General features: G+C 25.9%; 1 protein-coding gene across 1 annotated transcript in view; it reads right to left on the reverse strand.

The window, feature by feature from the left end:
- Nucleotides 1–24,275, reverse strand: part of LOC132917265 (spondin-2) — a 122,967-nt gene extending 98,692 nt beyond the window's left edge. The window contains exon 1 of the mRNA XM_060977918.1: nucleotides 23,910–24,275. Within this exon, the coding sequence (XP_060833901.1) occupies nucleotides 23,910–24,102 (193 nt within the window). The 5' untranslated portion in view covers nucleotides 24,103–24,275. The remainder of the gene's footprint in view (nucleotides 1–23,909) is intronic.
- Between the last annotated feature and the right edge of the window lie 634 nt (nucleotides 24,276–24,909).

Here is a 24,909-nt window from a genome sequence, read left to right on the forward strand (position 1 = left end):
TTTATGTAACTGTAACTAACTCGAATGTTGGCTGTTTGCACGTGCCTAGTTATATGATAAAGTTAGTAATTTATAACTTTCAAGCGCATGAAAGTATGAATTTTCTCAATAGAATTACTGTCTTTATTTTCTTTAAATGGTTTATTTATTTATTAATATTACAGAACACCCAAGTTGGCAAAAAGTACAGAAATTACAGGATATAACTTAAGCATTGTTAATAGATACAATTCGGTTGAATCGGTTCATAGGCTAAGAACAATGTATTTTAATAAATTAGCATTATTGAAGAAAAAATCAAACTTAATGCAATAGTTATTAAAATAGTGTCAAAACGTTTCAATGAATGTTTTCGTATAAATAACTAACTGCAGCAAAATTTAATTTCTCATAAAAATTTATTTTGGTTTTAAACTAAACTTTTTAATTCCAATAAGAACAACTTATAAGAAACCTTGTATGATATGTTCAAGCTTTATGTATTAAAATTAAAAATTGTATAAAAGTTAAACTACAAAACAATTATTTTATTTTCCTGACCTAAACGAATTTTGTCAACATTTAAAAATAAAAAATACCTATATAAACAAAATTGTAAATATGTATTTACGATAGTTTTTAATTGTTTTAAGAATAATATACAGGGAACAATACACAACATTTTCAAACTTTTTGCCTTTCATGGAAAAAACAAAAATCATAAATCAATAGGCAACCCCAAAATAACCAAATTAATTATAAAATGGTTTTATGTCTAAAAAATGCTAATATAAATGCTTGTTAGAACAAAAAAAAATTTGTAACTGGTGTTATGTATATACTCGTATTTTTTTAGCTTAAGAAATTAACAACTAAAAAAATAAATATTAATGTAAAGTCTATACTTTCCAATTTAAAATGTGCTAAATAATCTGAAATCTGGGGACTGATTTGTTATAGCTTAGTCACCTAACCATTTTGTAGTCAGAATTGTAAACTACTTTGGATAAATGTGAAATATTCTCTATTTAAAATTTCCATAGCGTTTACTTAAGGTCACACGAATAATGGTACCTACGTTAATCGCTTTTTACCCCACATTCTAACATCGACCACCCTCGAGGGTTTGTCTTCATTTGGACCGCTGCATGCATAGCCCACGGATTTATTAAAACGCAATCTCCATTCGAGTGTTTGGGACCCCAGGTCATTTAATCTCAGTACAGCCCCTTAGGACCAACAGAAAAATAAAAACTTTCGTCCTGAGCAATGTCAACAAAAACTTTAACCTGTATATAAACACAAATATTATTAAATTTATAGACATTGCGGAAAAAATAACACTGAAAATTAAAAAGAAAAAAACTATTTAAATAGTTTTTTCAAGCTGTGTGATTATTAGAAAAGTTGACGTTCTTTAAAAAAACTAATATTTTAAAACCTATCATTATTCAATTAAAATTCCATAAATGAAATTATATTTATTTATTTATTTAACGCCAATCGGCAATTCAAAAAATAAAATATTTTTTAAAAAAATTGGAAAACATCATCAATACATTAATCATTAGCAATAATTTGTATCTTGTAAGTCTTAAATAATTGTATTTCAATTATTTCAAAATTAAGATTATTAATGATATTCAGCTTAGTCATTTAATAAAAGACGACTATAGTACCCACCAAAGTTATAAATTTTTTAATAAAATACGAAATATATTAATTACTATCATGATATAAATTTTAAAAACAATAAATTCAGTAAATATAATTCAAACCACAAAACTTTTGTTCTCAAATGAACTTGATATTTGAATAATTTAAAATACACCATAATATCAAAGATTCTCAAAATTTTTATTCATGATCAAAGTCATATTTATATTTTTATCCTTACTGCCACCCCTTGGAAATATAAAATTATATACATATATTCAATATTTGAGATACAGATCATCGGATCCTTTTCTTTTAGTTTGGTTTTAGCTCGTCGAAAAAAGCAAAACATCAATTTAGATCAGTAGGATTACCATAAATTAATTTAATTTTTGTCAAGAAAACTTTATTTATAAATATTATAATATTATTAATACCTATTTAATTGTTATAATAATATACATAAAAAATATTCTAAAAAACTTTTTTTAACCTTGCTTTCGGGCTTTTAGATCAAACATCTAAACATTCTAAACATATCTTATTGACATGTATAGAAGAAAAAATTTAATTTTTTACATTTCTATAAATAGCTCAAACAGAGCAAAATATTTTTAAAACTTTATCACGCATAGAAAATGATAATTTAAATATTTGGTGAAAATTTCATAAAAAAAACCTCATAATTTATAAAACTAATAACTTCTCTTTTACAATTTATAGTAACTTTTAAGTTGTTACTTTTTTTGATAACAACATACAATTTTAATTTTATGTACTCAGCAGAATATTAATCAGATTATTTTGATATACCAAAATCAAAATTCAGATAAATAATAGATTAGTTGTATTTAGAGTTTAGACAAAGTTTAATCTCATTAGATTTAATTTACCAAAACTTAAAAACATTATTTGTATTTTTAAGTTGACTTTCTTACGATATTTCAATTTTTATAAAATATTTGATGCCTATACGTCTCATTTTAAAATTGTTATATTGTAACAAAATTAACATATTCAAACAAATAGTACTCTTAATTATTTAAAGTTTGATAATAGGTCAATTCACTCTAATACTACATACAACAGCACCAGGTTAGTACTGCTGAACGCAAATTTGCTATGGTACGCATGGGTTAGAGCAGTATTTCTCAACTGGTGTTCAGTGGACTCTAAGGATTCCGTCAACCGGAGCTAAAAGTTCCGTGAGAAATTTGGGAAAATATAAATTAATTAACAATATTTTTGATTTGAATTATGATTCTAACTTAGAATAGCTCCAACAATTATATGGGGGTTCCACAAAACGTTCAAGCTCCTGCAAAAGTTCCGCGAGTAAAAGAAGTTGGGAAACACTGGGTTAAAGAGAGAAAACAAATAGTGCGCTGACATCCTCTTAACACTATTTTATACTGTATAGCTGAATAACGCGGCTTCGCTCGTGTGTTAAATAATCGATTCGTATATAAATTGTTTTTTTTATTATAATTAAACATTTTAAAGCCTAGCCGTGTAATATATTATACAATATTTTTTATAATTTAACTTAATTTATGATATTTATAATTGAAATGACAAATTAAATTAAATTAAAAATAATAAGAGTGATTTACACGTAGGTTCATTTGATGCACCCTTGTAAACTTTAAATACAACCCCCTCTGTCTCTCCTCAGACAAAAAAATAAAAATCGGGTGACGTAGTGACACTCAGAAGAGTATTTGGAACATCTCTGTGAAAAAAAATTGAAAAAAAGTTAAATAGTGTCATCACAAAATTGGAACATAAGAAACGCCTGTTTTTCTTTTATATATATGTTACGGTCCAAGTGGATAAATCAATCATTTTAATACAATGTCTAAGATGTTTAGGCAAAGTAAATAAAACATGTAATTCCCATATAGACTAGTCACTGTATACAATGTTGTATTAAACAATGATAATACTGGTGTTGACAATGTGAATATTAGAGTTATCTTAGTGTTATATTTTATAACTATGACCGCTGTACTTGCAACCAGAAATGTGAAACAAGAAGAAGCAAATGTAATGCTACAGGAATTTTATGCAACTCTAAATGTCACAATGGTTATACTTGTAAAAATAAATAGTTTCAATATTCAATAAAAATTAATATAAATAAAATATTCTTCTTTTTGTTTACTAATCAAATAAAATTATATACGTCAATAATATATGTATTTTGTTCACTTGGCACTTTCAGTACTAATCATTTTGTGTACAATGACACGTCTATATGAGAATTACAGAATATTAATAATATTAATAATATTACGAATATCAGCTAAAATATATTTCCTACCATTATTAAATGTGAATTTATTTTTATTCAAAATTATATTACGTTTAAAACACCTGTTAAATCCTTATATATATGTTTCGGTCCAAGTGGATAAATCAGTCATTGTAATTCAATGCCCGGACATTGTATATAATGTCTAAGATTTTGGGAAAAGTAAATAATATATATATAATTCTCAGGTATCCGGTGAATTGGTCGCGAACAATTGATCGCCGGTGAATTGGTCGCCGGTGAATTGATCGCGGGCGAATTGATCGCGAATACAATTGGTCGCCAAGATAATTGATCGCCAAACGAACTTTTTTAGTTTTTTAAGTATTTTATTATCCTAGGTATATTACCGAATTTTATGTTTATTATTTTAGAATATTTAAGTATTTTTAAAATTTAATTAATTGACATTATTATTTATTATTTTATTTTATTCGTGTGTAATTATTAACTATTGACAATATAATGTGTAATTTTTATATATATTTTGAAATTTAATTAATTGACATTATTATTTATTATTTTATTTTATTTATGTGTAATTATTAACTATTAACAATATAATGTATAATTTTTATTTGATTTAATTTTAAATTTTCATTATCGAGTTCGTATCATTATATTGTTATAAAGTATTTATTATTGATATTATATACCCACACGGGCATTATCAGTTTATTTCTGTCGTTTCTAATCACGGCGGCATAATCTCAAATTGTTCGTCAAAAGCCAACGTCTTCTAATTTTAAGTCAAAATTCGAAGTCACGTAATTTTATTATTATATAATTGTCAAATTAACTTGTATTATTATTAACCCTTTTAGTGTTAAGGTGATATCAACATGGCCGTGATCAAATTGTTATTATTATTATCCACTATATACATAATCTATTTATTATTTTTTTTAATTAAAATTAGCATTTAACTGTACGTTATTTAAAAATAAAACAATAAGAATACTTAAATATTCTAAAATAATAAACATAAAATTCGGTAATATACCTAGGATAATAAAATACTTAAAAAACCAAAAAAGTTCGTTTGGCGATCAATTATCTTGGCGACCAATTGTATTCGCGATCAATTCGCCCGCGATCAATTCACCGGCGACCAATTCACCGGCGATCAATTGTTCGCGACCAATTCACCGGATACCTGAGAATTATATATATATTATTTACTTTTCCCAAAATCTTAGACATTATATACAATGTCCGGGCATTGAATTACAATGACTGATTTATCCACTTGGACCGAAACATATATATAAGGATTTAACAGGTGTTTTAAACGTAATATAATTTTGAATAAAAATAAATTCACATTTAATAATGGTAGGAAATATATTTTAGCTGATATTCGTTTGGCTTCAAATGGAAAAAAAAAGTAATATTTTGATCTTTCTCAATCACTAATTCATTAAGTAATTAAAATTAAATTAAACTATTTCTTAGCCGTTTCCTATTGATATTTTTTATCGAGTAAATAATAAAAAAAAAAAATTCAAAAAATGTTTCTTTTAAAGAAATGAGAGTTCGTTTTTTATAAATGTATATGATAAAATATAAACATTTTACATCTTGCGTATATAACATCTTCAAATATATTTTCTCAGTGATTCAATGAACAAACAGGAAATTGCCCGTCCGTCTGTCCGTACGCAATTTCCGGACCACAAAGCTGCCTATATAGGATATTCGGGTCAACGCTTCCAAGTAAATGCATCAAAGTTAGGTTTATATTCAGCCACAAACCACAAAATAATATGCGATTTCAGTAAAATGTATATTCTAAGTTCAAGTTGATATTCTAGACCTAGAGCAGCGTTACCCAAACTTTTTCTCTGCCGGACCCCTTAATAAAAAATTAAAATCAAAAACAATAATAAATAATAATACTAAATTGATTGCTTTATTTTCTAAACTAAACTTAATTTACGTTCGCGGACCCCTTCTGGTATATGTGCGGACCGCAGTTTGGGAAACGCTGTTCTAAAGTACAATTACTTGAAGTGGAATAAGCAAGTAAGACATCTCTATAATAAAATAGTTAATAGATATTATTTAATGCTGTATAGTGTATATTATACAAGTTATAATTGTAAGTAAACACTTTAATGTGTATATTTTATATTATACTCTCGGATAAGTTTTTTTTTGAGGGAGGTGCTTTAAAAATTGTCCTACTTTCCTAAGGAGAAGATATTTTCCGTATTACCTACAGAAATACACAATTACCACTAATTTGTCTTTCACAACGTCGATGATCAACAGAAGCAATAATTATTCTTATCGTCGCTCTATAAAAAGCGACGATCTATACGGACATCTGAATTAACTGCTAATATATAATATATAAATCAAACAATAGTTTTAAATATTTTAATAAATAATCGATCGAAGATGGAATAAACATTATCCTATAAAACTAATCTGTAAATTAATAATTAATTTATTAATCTACTCGTATATCTAACATAATAATCAACTTAAAATATGTTGAATGTGAATTAAATTACGAACCATATTGTATGTAAAAAAACATTTATGAGCGAAAATAATCTATTAGACTATATCACAAATTAATTTAATAAAAATTATGATTCTTGATCTTTATCTGTTGTATTTTGATCTTTGACATATTTCTGTAAGGTTAGTTAAAACAATAAGGCATGTGTTATTTCAAATTTTTTTATAAACACAACAGTTTAAATAATGATTTAAAAACGTTAATATACACTATACTTTGATTTTAATAGACTTTAAAATGTAATAATATTTGGTTTCAGTTTCAATTTTATCTAGTTTTTTATTTATAAATTCAATACCATAAATATTATAAAAGTGAAGATAATATTCAAGTATTTTTCATTAATATTACATTTTATACATTCTTGCGTCAACCTAGTTTAAATTAAAATATTTTCAACTGTTTACAATATTTACAATAATCTTCAATTCTGCAATTTTAATAAAAATTATTAAGTGTATAAAGTAACTCTAGTTGGAATATTGTGAATTAGTGCTGGCCTGAAATGTGATCTACCTCCATTAGAATATGCAATCTACCAAAATGTTAAACCTTTTAACTGTGTATAATATATAAAATATAATAATATACAGTATATAATTAAAGATGAACATACTACATACTAAATACTATTCACATATCTTCTAAAAAAATTTTAAAAATATAATCACCACAAACTGAACACCAATAATTTTCTTTTAGCTGTCATGGTAACAAAGAAGATTCATTTTTTTCTCCGAATGCTATTATACAATTTGAATGCATTTAGGTACTTATCACAACAACTTTTTGACTTTCAATAAAGTTACTTTTGTGGTTAACTGATTGTACCCATGTTGGTTTAATAATAATACTATGTACAATCTTCAGTCAACACTATGAATAATTATTCTAAGTTTGACTTAAATTCAAGTTACAATGTTTATAAGACAGTGTTAAAGTGTTTCATTTTAGATTAGAAAGTCTTTATTTTGACCCATATGGCCATATAGCATATGGCTATCACACTTTAGACAATGCTATCAAATCTTGTAATCAACAAAATGTCTGTACCTATATTGATAAGGACCATAATTAGAAGTATGGAGTAAATTTTTTGGTAAAAAGAAGGCACAAAATAGAAAATGGAACCTAATAAAATAAAATAAATACATTATATCTAATAATTAAACAATTATTTTTATTTACCAAAGATTTAATTTAATATTTAGAAACATAATCTATAACATTCTTATTTGTATCTTGTATCATAGATCAATTTTATTATTACATTACTTAAACTAATAGTATATTCTAGAATAATTTAAATATTATTATTGATTAATTAACCCTTTATGAAAGATTGGTGAACATACCGGCATTAAGATATTATTTATATTACACCACTGATCATAATATGCATATTAACTAAAGAGTATTAACATTTAAAAATTAAAAGAATATTAGTTTTATTGGTTTTAATACTTACTTATTTAAAACTATAAAATTACATTTCGACATTCACTAATTGGGACTGTCAAATTATATAACTAAGATAATGCGATGATACTTTATAAATACACATAGAACATTACAGCAGTGTTATTTATCATTTATCTGTGTAGATGTGTAGATATTGTAATATACTAAACAGTATTTAAAGTGCAACAAAAAGCAGTTCCATAATATTTTGTTTTTTACTTGAATATTTTTTTTTAAGAAAGGGTACGTTTAAAATTAAAATTTCAATTACTAATATTATTTATTTTTCCAAATAATAAAAAAATAAAAAAAATATGTTGGATGTCATTTAAAATCCAAAAGTTGATGTACCTTACGTGTAAAATGAAAAGGGAGGATATCCTCAAATATACGTTTTGTGATCCTTATTATATCCAAAAATCAGAATTCAAAAATGTACAATGAGGGAAGATAATTGACTGTTTTTAAACATATTGAACACTGTTTAATGTGTAGGTACAAAACGATAAATGATTTATGATCACATACATTATTATTATCACGCAGATAATCTATAATGTTATCGTTTTTCAGGGTACCATGGATAACTGAACAATTTTGTCTTGCATAAATTTATAGTATAAAGTTTATATTATGAAGTTCAAAGAAGAATTATAAATATAAACATTAAATAGTATACATTATATAAATACAAAAATACTTTTATACTTTTAATACTATTTGTTTGTTCTTTATTGTCTTCAACTACAAATGACTATCGTTTATTAGGTACATCTTTTTTTAATTTATGAAATATACATTGTCTAATTTAAATTTAAGCAATCATACATTTTAATTAGTTTATATTATTTTGTTCAAAATCCCTTTATTTTTTTATGTACTATTTGATTTTGGTTTAGGCCTATTTCTGCGTACAATTTATGCAGTATTTTAAAGCACCCTTAGTAGATGATATCATTGGTGCATACTTTGATTTTAACTTGTAAATACAATCAATAGACCTGGTGACGGGGAGGGTAATCTTTTGGATCTGAAACCCTTTCATCTTAAAAAAAAAATATTTTTATTACATTATACATTATTATAGTGTATTGTTTTGTCACAAATACATTACAATTATGAATAATTAAGATTTTGAAAAAAAAAATAGTTATTAATAATTAGTGATGATAATTTTCTTATGTGTAAAGAAAGTAGAAAATGTGTTAGATCCTCCACTCCTGTCCTCTGTACAAAAAAGCTTAGCACGCGTTTTTAAGTTCCTATTGGTCTATGCGCGTTTTACATGTAAGTTATTATTTTTTTTATGCCATTAGAAATTTATGGTCAGTTTATCTTGTGGGCATCATTACAAATGACAATGTCTGTTTGTTATTAATTTTCTTTTCTTTTTAAAATATATGGATACTATTATTATTATATATTACAATCGAGAATTGTGACGTTTTGATAATGAAATAAACATAGCTACAATAGTGTTGATACAGTGTATAGCCATATTGGTAAACAGTAGGTACACGGCAACTAGGATTGGGGACATTGTCAATTCTAATGTTCACCTCAAACGCGCGTCTGTAACAACGACCATAAATCCTAATTCAACTGTTTATTACGTTAATGGAAATTACAACAGTATACCGATAAATTATCGCCAGACTTTATCGTCTTAAAAGCTTTAAGCACTATACCTATATATATATATTTGTTTATATATATATATAATATTATAAGGTAAAAAGAAAACTCTTTCACGATTTTCCTCTCATATACTATTACTTTGTTTTTTATTTTTATTTTGTTCTCTATTTCTTTTATTTCTTCTGCGTATTCATATAAGCCCATTTTTAACCCAAAAAGTTGAGAATAAATACCCAAAATCTGTAAATAACCAAATGTCAATTCACATAGAAAATATTGGATCAACATTTTAATGAAATTAAAATGTTCATTGTTTCATACGAATACCTTTTTTACCGTGTTCAATAATATGCTGACATAATTAACACGAGCTTAAACCAAAACATTTTATAATCATATCTAATTAAAATAATGCAATTATGGTCAATCTATAATACACTGTCATTTTTAGCAAGTGAAAAAATTTTTTCATCTAAAAACACATCACTTATAATAAAGGATATAGGTGTCAATTTGGAATTTTGATTATCCGGATAATCACACATAAGTGTTCAATATATCATACAACTTACGAAAATATAATAGATTTGTTTTATTCTATACTAAAATCCGTTTCATATATTGAAGTCAATTTCCGATAATATAAATATTGTGACATTTATATTATGCAATACGAATAGAAATATAATTTTTGAATGTACAATAATCATTAATTTCAAATTTAACAAATTATTTCGTACTAATCTTCACTTATATTTCAACTGATTGAAATTGTATTAAATTTTCATAAAATAAAAATATTTAAAAAAAATATAATATAAATTTTTAATAACAAAAATAAAAATAACATAAAATAATATATAATTTATAACAAACATAATAAATTTTGTATGAATATATTATATGAAACTATTTGAAATATTTTGTCTCTATTGAATTACTAAAGGCTTACCTAACGTACATTTTAACAAAAATAAACAAATAAAAAATTTTAATTTATTTAGGTTTATCTAATCATCAAGAAATGATTTGTAATTTTAAAAATAATTTTTAATTATATTAAATAAAGTACTTTTCAATATTAATAATATTATTTTTTTATTATACTAAAAAAGTTGTCGATACCTAACCTACTACTAAAAATATCTAACTACATTTTTTTTTACTTCTTCATTTCTTCACTCTAAAATGCAATTTATTATTCATTTCAGCTCTATAACAGTTGAAAAGAAAAAACACTTTTCAGTGCTCTTTGAGTTAAATAATTTATCGTTTTAGCAATTGTATAGGTACTATCTTGAAAAAATCTATTCTACTACTAAATAATAAAAATCTACACTCAAATTGAAAAAATTTAATGAGCAATCTTTGCACTTTTGGCATGTGGTTCATGTTTATATTATCATTTAATTATTAAATTACAAATATAATTTTACAACTTATAATTGACCATGATAAGATATTACGTTTAGGGAAAAGAAGTTTGCTAATAATAATTACATAATATTATAAAATTCAGTAAATGCAATTATTAAAAAAAAACTGATATTATATCATTGAGATATAAATTAATTACATATTCATGAGTTTCATGCATTTACTTAATTCTTTGAGTAATTTTAGACACCTAAAAACAGTTAATAAATAAAATAATAACCTTGGAAAAATTTCAGTACGCTATTTGTTTTCTTTCTCTGATCAACATGTAACATAATAAATTTTCGTAGGTATATGAGTGAATTGAGTATTGACGAATTTTCAAATATTACGTAAGTGAGATAATATGATCATTTTTGGATTGTAATATTTTATATAATCATAACTTATAGGTAGAGGTTGGATTTTTATGATTTTACATATTTGTTTCTAATGTATGCAAAAAATGAGAGTAAGATATATTTATGATTCATTAACACAAAATTCATAATAACAAATTTATTTCGCATAAAAAAGCATATTTTAAGAGTTAGAGAATATTTGAGAATAAAAAACAATATTTTTATCTGAAGAAAATAATTAATAATTATATTACATATTATTTTTAGGTATATGATATTTTAAAAGAATATTAAGAGAATGTATTGCCTATTTTAAATGACATAAAAACATCATATTTAATGGATTTTAAGAGAATATAAATTCGATCTCTACTTATAGGTATATACATATTAAAATATCCTAGAAATTCCAACCTATAATCTACAAACATAGATAGTTCTTAACTTTAAGCTAGAAAATAAGTTATTTTACTTTAATAAACAAAAATGAAAAACAAGTTTGGTTCTGCTGAACTCAAATTTACTATGTTGCACGTGGGCCAAGCTAATGCATTGAAATCCTCTTATATCAATTTCGAGAAAAGAAGTTTAGTATTATTATAATAATAATACTTTTAATGTAAAACAAAACCACAATAAAATATATTAAAGATTTTGTTTTTTTTTTACTAACAAAATAAAACAGCAATTTGTTTAGTATACAGATATCCTTTTAATATTATTATGTTAACATTGTAAACCTATATTAATTTACTTTAGTAACGTTAAATTAAAACCAAATCTATGTTTATATTATACAAGATAATTACAGATTTATAGTTTTTAAGTTTTAAACAAAAACGACAGTTAAGTTCTTAAGACTTCTAAGTCTTAATAGACAATCAGTATGTGTAAAAAATGATATACATTAATAAGTTAATTTTGAATTTTGACTTACATTCATAGTACTTTAGGGTTTCAAGAAATTAATTCGTTGGTCAGAGTAATACTACAGATACAAATTTTAATTTAAAAGTAAAGTTTTGTACTTGAATCAAAACTATAGATTTGTGATAGAATTTTACTTTTGCTAAAATAAGTTATCAGATTTCTTTAATTAACGGTTTAATTAAAAAATAATCATTTTAACGTTAAAATTCATAAAAAAATAGCTTTTCTATTTTATAATTTTTTAAATATAGGTTGTCATTTGAAAATCAAAAGTTGATAGTGGGTGGTTTCACTAGGTTGAAGAAGAAGAATTAATAGTAATGATTAGACATAAAATACATAATACTTATTATAGTCTAGTTTTTTTTTATAATCATACCATCTTTACAAAATATAAAATTATAATAAATTAAGGTTAGGTAATTAACATAATTCTCAAATCATCTTCTAAGCCTCGAAAACTATTATCCTATGTACTTAAAATCTAATAACTCAGTAACTATTTGCTTAAGTTTTAAATTCCGTGTATAATCACCATTGAAAAAATCATCTCCTTCGCAATTTTCAACAAAACAATGCAATGGTTCTTATTTGAAAAAAGTTTTTATCATCAAAAAACACTCCTTAAACTGCATAAAAATTCCAAAAATATTAAAATATGATAGATATACTTAAAAATTTAAAAAATCAAAATTTGAATATAAACTTTATTAAAGGAAACAATGGGGTTGAGAATGTTTGTTAATTATTATGTGTATAGTTATTCTATTAACCCGTCACTTAAGAATGTAATCATAAACTTTATGCTTTAATATTATGTATGAGTGTATGACTGTAATACAAGTGCTTTACCTATATCTAAATTGTTGTTTATTTTAGTAGGCCTCGTTGTCCACGCGATTGGTCTACACTCTACAAAGGTCTAATATTTAGTGTTAAATTAATAAACAGCTTCCATTGGTCGTAACAAGTATCAAGTAAGGGTAGTTTTGAAAAAACATTGTACTAAATTTCACGGCTAAGGACATCAATAGACACACATACCTATTTGTAGAGTTAGCTGCACGATATCTGAGTATTTTATGGGAACACGAGACGTGCATGTGTGACGTGTCTGTCGGGCCCAGTTGGCACATCAACAATGTTTGCCGGTCACGGTGATATGCGTATTTTTAGATAGTCGCCGACTTTTTACGGGATGTACGTGGAACCCAAAATTAGAGATACAATTTATCATAGTGTTGAATGGATAGAAAATTTGCATGCATACTTGAGTGTATATTATCACGTAACTACACCAGTTGATGTAACTAAAATCTACGGGGCCACACAGGTGTACGTTGTACGTATCGTATTATAATAATAATGTACTACATTTCATAAAAATACCTTTTTTTTTCTTAGTAATCTATAACTTCAAATTTGTAAGGAACGTTGCCGTCGCTTGTAAACAGTGGACGTTAATTGTATTAACTGAATACGAAAATCGTATCTCCCGAGTAATGATGAATAATTTAACTTATTCGGTCATCGTGGTTAAATGATTTAAAACTGTAACAGTATATTATGCCAAGTATAGGAAAGAAAGTTGTCCTGTTGAGACAAAATTGGTTGATTTAAAGATAAGAGTAGTAGAACATTTATATTTGTATTATTGTATTAAACAAATCTGCAGGGAATAACTAATTATTTAGTATACTAAATAATTACGTAATAAAAATTATTGAAACGACAAAAAAAAATTGAATGTATCTCATTGTAAATTATCCATAGTCCACAATGAAGCCTTGTTACTCTTCGTAAAAAAAAACTTAATCATGAAAAAATATGTTTTAATTTTTAATTAACACTAAAATCACTGTCAACAAATTTAAAAAAAGTTTACTTTATCAATAACCAATTTTTATCTGTATTTTGAACTGTTATCATAGGATAACCAATAAAAATACAATTACCTATCCGTTGAAGCCGTTGGAGGTAACAAATTATAACACCTTACCTCCAATTATCAACCATTATTTCTTATCTATAGTTTATTTATTTCACTTCTCATTTTAGAACACTCTCCCACTTATCCCACTCTCTAAAGTATAAATGTTCTTAAATTACGTACGTTTTGAATGAAACTTGAAATATTAATATAAATACAACAATCCCAACAATAAACAAATTATGATTATTGTAACGATAGATAATATCTGAAAATATTGTATATTTGTCGCATCCACTTGATGAAATTGTCCATTTTATGAAAAGTTATTCATGAAATAAAAACAGTTTTTTTCCTAAATAATTTAATAAATAATTAAAAATTTTATGAAGGGGATATTTTTTCACAAAATGGATATTAACATTTTATATCGTGTAATTTTTTCATAAAATGGCCATCCCACTTGGGATTATAAATAACCTAACCTGGGATTATACTGCCATTGATTGTAATAATACATATACCATATATCACAATATTTATATTATTATTAATATTATATTTTAATTATATTTTATTGAATATATGAATTGTTTTAAAATTTTGTAAGATTGGTGAAACAAAACATAATAAACATTCATTATTTATTGTCGTTTTATTTTTTCTTACTACTTTACAAAAATCGTTATCTTATTTAATCTGATAAGTCTAAACTGCTTTACGACCAGGCATTTATAATTGTATTTCTGTAAGCAAATTTAAGGAGCTCCAAATGTTAGAAAAATTGACAGTAATCGATGCGCTAATTCAGTAGCGTTTTTACTTTGACGTAAACAAACAAATTTACTATTATAATCCTGATAATTTAATATTAATTTAAATTCTCCATCAGGAACTGACTGAAAATCAATCAAGTCAACTTGGCCTCTCTCATTAATATCTTTTGTTACAATGGGTTGATGTTGAACCACCTACTTACGATTAGTACCTATTTTACTGTTACATGTGTCACATAATGTTATGTAAGTTTCCACGTATGATCTAGGAATGGCATATTTATTCATCAAAAAAGTATAATTATATAATTACCTATAATATTATATTTTGTTTCACCAAGTGGATGGCCATTTAATGAAAAAAATTACACGATATAAAATTTTAGTATCCATTTCATGAAAAGATATCCTAAAAGATATAACCTAACTTCATACAATTTTTAATTATTTTACTAAGTGGAAAAAAAGGTTATATTATTAAGGATATATAATTAAGACGATGTTTTGAATTTAAGTGAAATACAATTAAATAAATTAATAATATACCATGTTATAGATTGGTATTGTCAGCATAAGGAGAAGGTAGAATACCTATATATCTTTTCGTGAGATCAATTATTTAATGGTTGGTAGACCTTTGTCGTTTATTCTTGTCACAGTTATTATCAAATTATAAATTCCATCACAAGAGAACCAGTGGCGTGGCATCTTGCCAAATCATGTTTATCTCTTGCTCGCTCGTTGACACCACGGGCATCGATTTGGCTTAACCGTTTGACAAATGAATCTGCGGCTCTTTTCTCGCTCAGCCCGCTAAGGTGGTTACCTGTATAATATATAGACACATGATTTCTTGAAGGATATGGTAGGGTGGAATGACATAGGTTAATTGAGCCGAAAAGATAACAAAAGCTGTGAGCAGCTTTACACACCTCCACATCGATGATATTATTGTACTAAGAGCGGTGCAATGTAGGGTAGCAGATTAAGGTGGCGGTGGTGGTAATGGTGGCGGTGGTGGTGATTTGTTAGTGTGAGAAACGTGCGCCAGACACGCGTATAGGTATAAGCATGTGCGCCTGCAGCAGCCCCGATGTCCGGGGGTTAGATGGGACGGAAATGTATACCGGAAGATGATATCCTCTCGATCGTAAATTTCCGGCACCGAAATTTCTCTGACTCTCTATATCTCGACGCGTTTGCCGCCGCAAACACTTCTTAGCTCTAACTTATTGCTCTCCTTGTTGAGTTTGATTCACAGCCATTTTAGAGTGGGTGAAATTATATACAGATATACAACTATGTACCTACTGTATACTGCACCACATCGAGCGCAGACAATGATAGTTTTGGTACATTTGAGTTATGGGTTCCGAAAATCACCAGATGCCTTTTTCAAATAAAATTTATGGTGGTAAAATATTATTACTATTAATTTCAGGTACTAAGTACCACCTACGAATATAATAATATGAAATATTGTATACTCTACAATATACAGTAAATTAACTACAGGTTAAAACAGTATTTTTACACTCTGCAGTCACTCATTAGTATTGATAATATTTTTAAACATATTATCTCTATAACCAATGTTTTTGAGAAAAAAAAATACATCTAAAATATTACGAACAAGTAACAGTAAAAATATAAATGTTAATATGCCAAAAATGTTTGATAAATCAAAAAATTAAATACAATATTAATGTTTTCAATATGCATCTAACAATGCTTTGAAAATGTTGAATAATTTTCTGTTGCGATAGTTCAGTAACTAGATTACAATAATGTATTATATTCATTGATTGTACTTTGAAAAGTAACTTACTTGAGTAAACTAACAATTTCTAAACACATTAATAGGACGTTCACGCATCCACACCCAAATGTGTTGTCACTTGTTTCCGTATCAAAAACGTACAATACAGTAAATTTGCGTTTATTAGAATCAATAGTGTGTTATATTATCACTAATTATAAATACTAGATAAATACTAGAAAGAAAGAACCTATGATCAAATTTAGAAGTAAGAACATTATCTGTGTTCTCTCGTTTTTACGGTAGGTATTTTAATTTTTAAGGGAGTTATGAACTTTTTAATAGTTTACATACTCAAAATTCTTACCTTTAAATTTTATCATAAGTCAATATACTTTAATATTAAAACTAACACAAAAACATAAAATTAGTTTTACTGAACTCAAATTTTATATATATATTATTTTAAGACCGATATACGATGTATATAATCAATCCATGTAGTGTATAGAACATATTAAATAAAAGGGTTTTAATTAATTTATTAAAGTTTGATTAAGTATATCAAATAAATGATTAAAACCAAAATCTATTAGAAATATGTAGGTAGGTACGCAAGTAAAATTAATAGATTTTTAAATAGTATAAATTTATTAATTCATTCAAGGGACATTTTATTGAAATAATGCAAGTAATGACATTTGTTACTCTACTTTAGTTTATTTATTAACTATTTAAATTAAAAACAGTTTAATATATAATCTATTTTATTACTTATATTTGTTTTAAAAAAATGTTGATATCAATATAATTTAGATAAATAAATATTATAATATTTAATAACTTTTTTAATATTTTCCACTAACTTGTCTAATAGAACAAAAGTATTGCTTTTATTATCTCGTTGGTCACCTCTAAATTTTAGTAACTATGACGTAAAATAAATTACAATACTTTTTCTACACCTCCGGAGCGTAATTGTGTTAATACTTTTCAAAAATTGTGGGAGAATAGAAAAAAGGAAAAAGGATTTCCTGTCTTTTTGAATATTTCCAATGGAAACGCATCTAACACAGCCACTTCTCACGCGTATATATAATATATATAGGTGTATATTAAAATGATATCGCAGAAGCATTATTATGGAATTTCCATAGTTAAAATAGAATTCCTATGTAGAGCGTAAAGAAAATAATATAAACAAGTTTTTTACTACAACCAACATTTTAAATCTTGAATAAAAATAATAAATAAGTATATAATTTATTACAATTTATGTTTTCAAAGTTTACATATTCGTATATATAATACATTTTATAATATTTTTTTTTTTTATATATATTAATTTAAAGTTTAATGACAAAACACACAAATAATAAATAACTATTTCTAACTATTTAAAAAACTAAGAAACTCATACTATCATAGGTATCCGAAAGACAATTCCGATCAAAGAAAACGGGTAAATCAGACTATGTCTAAGGACAGTTTTTATTAAATTATAATGTGAATAAGATCATAGTATTAGGTGTAAATATTTCGAAAATTTTATTCTATATAGGAAATAAAAGTGCTTAATAGCTATGAGTTTCAACTTTTTACGATGAAAATATTTTGAATTTCAATAAAATAACTAGGTATTTAAAGAAAAATCGTTATGTTTCGTAAAATATCCAAATTTTAAACGTTTATAAAAATATAATCATTATAAAAGGAATATTTAGTTAGATCTACAGATTTATGTTCATAAATACAAATAATAAGAAAAAATACAAAAGAAAAAAATAAGTAAACGATTTGTTGTGTAATAGGTATCGAGAGTCGAGACTATCGAGTGTATTCGTACCTCATCATTGAATGCCTATGTCACTGTAATTAATGTAGGCATTTTTTTTTACTTTCAACCTCCTAAAGTAACAACTTGATCCAATATTTTAACAGAAATCATCTCAAAATTGGAAAGCTAAGCATGTTTACTATTAGACAGTGTTTTAAAAAAAAAAATTTACACAGGGAATCATTGTAAATTCAGAACATTTATCGATTCGCTAGAATCCAAAACTCTAAAAACATCCAATAAGCAATCAATGTATTATACTTTATTCTACGTTCAATAAATGTATAATCTGTCATCTTATTATTAGTGATTATATTATTATGACTCATATTATACATTATAATTTAAGCTATACATATTATGTATTGCATAGGTTAGAACTTGCAGTGTTTTCTATTTTTACTGTTTATGTACTATCTATATCCTAAGGAGTTGAATAGCTATTATTAGACTATAATCAATAAGTACTAAGAATGCAGAAATATCCAGATATTATTATGGGAAAATTAAACAAATAACTATATTATAGTAAAAGTGATAGGTCCTGTGATCCTCTCTATATTTTTTATCAACCAAAACAAAAAAATCACATTATAGCATCAATTACTTACTTTAGTTAGATTAAGAAAGACGTTATTTACCCAATATACTATGTTTTTCAAAGAGGAATAGGGAGGAGCAAAAATCTGCAAAATTGAGTTGGGTCATAAAATTGGTCTAAAACAAACATATAGCCTCAGAAAAATTCAAGCATACGTCATAAATTATATCTATATATTTTATATATGTACCTATTTATAGAAAAAGTAAATTGTTAATGGAAAAATAAATAATTAAACTAAAATAATTTCTCAAAAGTCAATATATCTAATTGACTGACGACTATGACTTTATACACTTTACTTATATTCAACGATTTATGTATACTTATACAAATTAAAAGTATTTATACTTTATTTATACTGTAATAACAATAATTATCTAATAATAATTATATATAAATTATGATAATACATTTGTATTTCACAAATTAATAATGGGTTTATCTCTCTATATATATAAAAATGGAGCCAAAAATGTATAACATTTCATCAACTGAGAACGGCTGGGCTGATTTGGCTCAAATTTTTTTTTAATTGTTCTTAATTGCAAGGAGAAGGTTTTTACGAAAAACAATTTTGGAAAACCCCTTTTTAAATTTTTTTTTAAACATTTTTTTGATGATTGATTTTTTGAATTCCGGAATCCGGAATGTTTTGTCGAATTGAAAAAGCTACAGCAAACTTTAGCTTATAAGAGTATTTTCTTTTTGGAAAAACAACGTTTGCCGGGTCATATATAACAAAGAAAAGTAGTGCTAAATATTTTTTTAAGACAAAATAAAACGAAAGATTCATTATTTTCTAATTTACAATAATTTTTAAGAAGAAATCAATAATCGAAAACTGTGGACAATAAAACATAAGTACACATTTTTCGACGTGGTAAATTTCGTGGACCATGGCGCTATTTTATTTTCACAGTGGCCATGAAAGCGTTTTGAATACTTGGATACACAACCATGAGCACCCCATGAGGGAGGCAAGATGGAATACTTGCTACCCCCTTAGAAAAATAATATTAACTTATAATTTTGCTTAAATTACAGATTTTTTTATTTTGCCCCCCCCCCCAATTCCCTTAAAATGCTACATATAATCGTTCATGTTCATTACCATATTGTTCACTGCAGCAATATCACATCAGTATGTGCAAGTGTAATGTGAGCATCTTAATCTTGGAAAGGCTTTAGTACTTGGACCGAAGCATTTCTATTTTCGTTCTTATTATTTTTGAGTGTAAATTAATTATTAATACCAATAATACCTATGTCCTATATATCAACAATCTAATGATCTTATCGATCTAACAACAATACAACATGAATTCTTATTGCATTTGTTAGACAGTTAATTTACAGTTTAAAATGTTTTATTTACACATTATATAATTATTATAGTAATGATTTTAATACACTCTCATTTCTAATCGAATCAATCTAAGAGTACTACTAATACTAGAATAGCCATTAGACAAGCACACAATTAATTAAAAAACAGATAATTTAATTTGATGCCAAAAATATCTTTTAAAATTATATTAAACAAATTGTTAATATGATCAGAGAACGAATAAAATTAAGTGATATTGAGTTTATATATTACGCATTATTGTATTCTATATATCAATATATATTGATTGAAATTTTGTAACATTGTGGTTAGGTACATAATAATAATAATAATATGTAATTGTTTGTGACGAATAGAAGAGTAATAATGGGTGGTATACTAGCATATTATATTTTATTAACATGGCGCTGAAGAAAATTCATTAAATTATTAACTTATTACTTGTTATATTATAACAAAATATATTTATTGTTTGATTCATTTAACCATAATACATTTATTATGCTATAATTACAACTAAAAACATTTAAAAAAACTTTAAATTTATTTGTTTATAGTTGATTCTTTAATTTTGTAATTGCATTCGTTTGATTGACTGAGCATATTTTAAGAGGAGCAAAATAACTAATACGTATAAGTATAAATTAAATCATCCTTTTTTTCATTAAAGACACTCCATAATAAACTTAAGACTATTACAACGACTCAAGCGTGAACGTCCTCATGATTCCCTGTCTCAACACCAGTAAATAATTTATATAATTATGCATTATCGATTGTTAAACTGCTAAAATGTTAATTAATATTATCAATACGTAAGATGACTTAGTCAGGAACACTATAAAATAAAATAAAAAAAGACTATTACAATTACTATTTTTTAATATTTTCAGATTTCAGTTTATTTAATTTGTTAAGACATCGTATCCATTAATATTCTTGTAATCTAGTCTACAATATTCGTGTATATACTCGTATAAATATATAATATAATTATATAACCTAACCTATATTATATATATATATATATATGTGTGTGTGTAGTATAATACAAAATTATAAAAGTAGCAGATTTTAGAAAATTACTAGAAAAACAAAAATTATAAATTTACTCAAACAACCATAGGGTATGAACGTAAAAAAAGAAATAAAAGTTTCATATCCACGTAACAACAGTAGATGCCTTTTTTGTATTCACAAAGCGTGCACGATGTGCATCCTTCCGACAACGAAGTCTATGTTCGTCAATGGATTTCAAACGCCAAGGCAATTGCAATGGTTCACAGCAGGAGCTTTTCAAAACCTACCCCCACACTTCGCTACCATTAGTACATTCTATATAACCGAGACGTTAAAAAAACCTTTCCTCTCTGGAAACTGTTTGCGGCTTTTAGCTGACCCTAACTTCAATATATTCGTAGCATAAGAACACACACACACACACACACACACACACACCTATATACTATATGCTAATATATAATGTATACGTGTGTAACTTATATTTACCTATTTATAAGAAAAACTACAGTGTTTGTAAAGTTTATACCATAATCATTTGACTCTACATCGTTAATTAAAATGAGTCTTTGATGCACTACAAATGCGTATTCTTATTTATATACTTTTAAATAATATCGAGCACTATGTATAAAGCGACATAAATTTGAAAAGTAAAAATTTGAATACTAATTAGTAATATATAGTTTTTAGAAATGTTGTACAAGTTGTTATAAACCGACATAATATTCACTTCACATACTAATTACTAATAAATAAATAAGTTTTAGATTTTGCTAAATAAATAAAATACTTTTTAGACTTAAAGTTTTTATTTAATTATTTAAATAAATTTAATGTATAACTTTTGAAGTTAAGTTATAAGAAAATACAATCGAATTTATACACAAATGACTTGACACTTTTTATGTGTAGAAAACAGTTTTATAAAAAAAACCTTAAGTTCGTTTTAAGTATTTATTTATTTTATTTTATGAATGAAAATTTTTTTATTCATTAAAACATTTGATTTTTATATTAATTTATACATACATTTCGATTTGTTTTTTATATGATACATAATTTTAGGGATATCTCTTTCTAAATATGTGACAAATCACAGCAAAATAAGTTTAATCTACTTAAATACCTATATCATCATCATTGTCATAAATATAATTAATAATGAAATTATGAGCCAAAGAAATAACTATAGAAGTGTATAAATATTTTTCTATAAAAATAAACATTAATTGTTGAATACATAATTAAGATGCCAATAAAAAAAATTAAAAACATAATAAATTATATCAATATGAAGTAGTTTTATATTTTAAATAACTTTAAAGTAATTCTTTCAAAAAAAATCAATCCTATGCTTGTTCAAAAGTGTCTTAAAATGTCACCAGATAATTTTCACGTTATTATATTGGTATTCAATCAGTACGTAGTGGCATTAACCAAGTCTATTGGGGCCTACACTATAATACACATATTTAGGTTCTTCGTTGTTAAATTTGTATTTTATTGCTAATAAAATTAGAATATGACTCAAGTATAAGCCAATGATCCAAAGTAAGCTCATTTAAAAATTTGAATGACTTTTAATTAATTTTACTAAATTATATATTAATTATGATTTTAAACAATGAGAAATATTTTTAAAAATAAAATAAACATTATATGTATAATTTTAAAGAACAAATTTCTAATAAAATCAATTATACTTATCTAGGTAATTTATTATTTTGTAAAAGGTATTAGAAATATATTTATTTAGATTTATTTAGATAGATACCTAAAATGTGAACTTTTATCCTCATGCCAGGTTCAATTAGTAAATAATAATGTAATTTTTTAAATGTGCGACACTTCATAAAATCGAGCATAAAATGTATTGATTATAAGTTCCCAATTGAATTATTGATTCTCCATTTCATATAGTTTACAGTAGCTACTACTCATAAATAATAATCGGAATAATTAAAATGATTTATTAAGTACGTTATATTTGTAATAGAAAATGACGAAACTAGTTTCCCCTTCAATTGCTGTATTATAGATTAATGGTTTTTGCAGACATAGTTTTTTATGTAAATCTAACAAATAATGAATTTAATTTTCTTCAAACAAGTAGATAAGTACCAGCATAATAATATGATGAATAATAAAAACTAATTGATATAACAAAATAATTATCAATTATCATCATATAAATCTGACTATTATTATTTTTTTAAATTATATAAATATTTAAAAAAAAGTATTTGAGTACTACTTAAATATGATATTATACAATATGTGTCTAGAATAAAAATCACTAATAAATATATATGACGTTCTCTTGTAGTAAAATTAAAATCGACTTACCCACGACTTTACTCCACTGGGCTTGTGGTCTCCATTCAGGGAAATGTTTTGGGAACCGGTCACGAGTCCAGAACGTTCGTACCACCACCCGGTACCTGGCTAGCTTATCTGGCGAACAGGATGGGGCGCCAATGCACCTGCATACAGCGATCGCGACGAACGTGCACGCTAATAAACGTCGAACGGATTGCATAACAGTGGTGGTGTCGTCTTTCTGTCTAATAATTAATTTGTATAATATGCTTTGACGGACGGAAGGATAGGTGGACGACGACGGCAACGTCAACAGTGGCAACAGGCGTGTCGGTCAGACCGTGTACAAAAGTTTACTAACCGCCGCGCATCGTCGTCATCGCCGTCGCTGCCGCCGCGCGCCGCTGCCGCAGCCACAGCCGCCACCGTCGCCGTCGCCGTTGACGACAACGCCGACATCGCGGACGGTGGAAGCAGCAGCAGCCCGCCGTGACACCGCCACCAACGTGTTGATTTTAAAACCAACCCTCCTCATCATCATCCGTGATCCACCACTACGCTACACTCACCCGCCAATCCATTTGTCCAGTGCTACCACTGCCGGGTAGGTAGTCAGTAGGAGTATAGTTCTCCACCGCACAGTCGGAGACTAATCAAAACACTCCGCCATCAGTGGACAACGCTAAACTTAAATTTTACATATGATAAACATATAGATCGCAACTAGATGAGGATTTAGAGGGCTAACCTTCACCTTTCACTGAAAAAAAATAACATTTTTGTTTATAAAAAAATACAAGGGTATTTTTTTTTTAGCACTTCAAGTTTAAAATATTATCAGCTACAGTTGCATCCTAGTAAACTGAACCTCAGTTAAACTCATTTTTAAATAAAAATAAAAATTGCTTTTAAATGTTATTATTAAAAAACTAAATAATAAACCCGCTCCTGCATTCATCCGAAACAGAATACCTAAGTTTCCATAACGAAACGATTAATGATATATTTTTATTATTTTGACATAGGT

Source organism: Rhopalosiphum padi, chromosome 1, assembly GCF_020882245.1.
Source record: "Rhopalosiphum padi isolate XX-2018 chromosome 1, ASM2088224v1, whole genome shotgun sequence".
Taxonomy (NCBI): domain Eukaryota; kingdom Metazoa; phylum Arthropoda; class Insecta; order Hemiptera; family Aphididae; genus Rhopalosiphum; species Rhopalosiphum padi.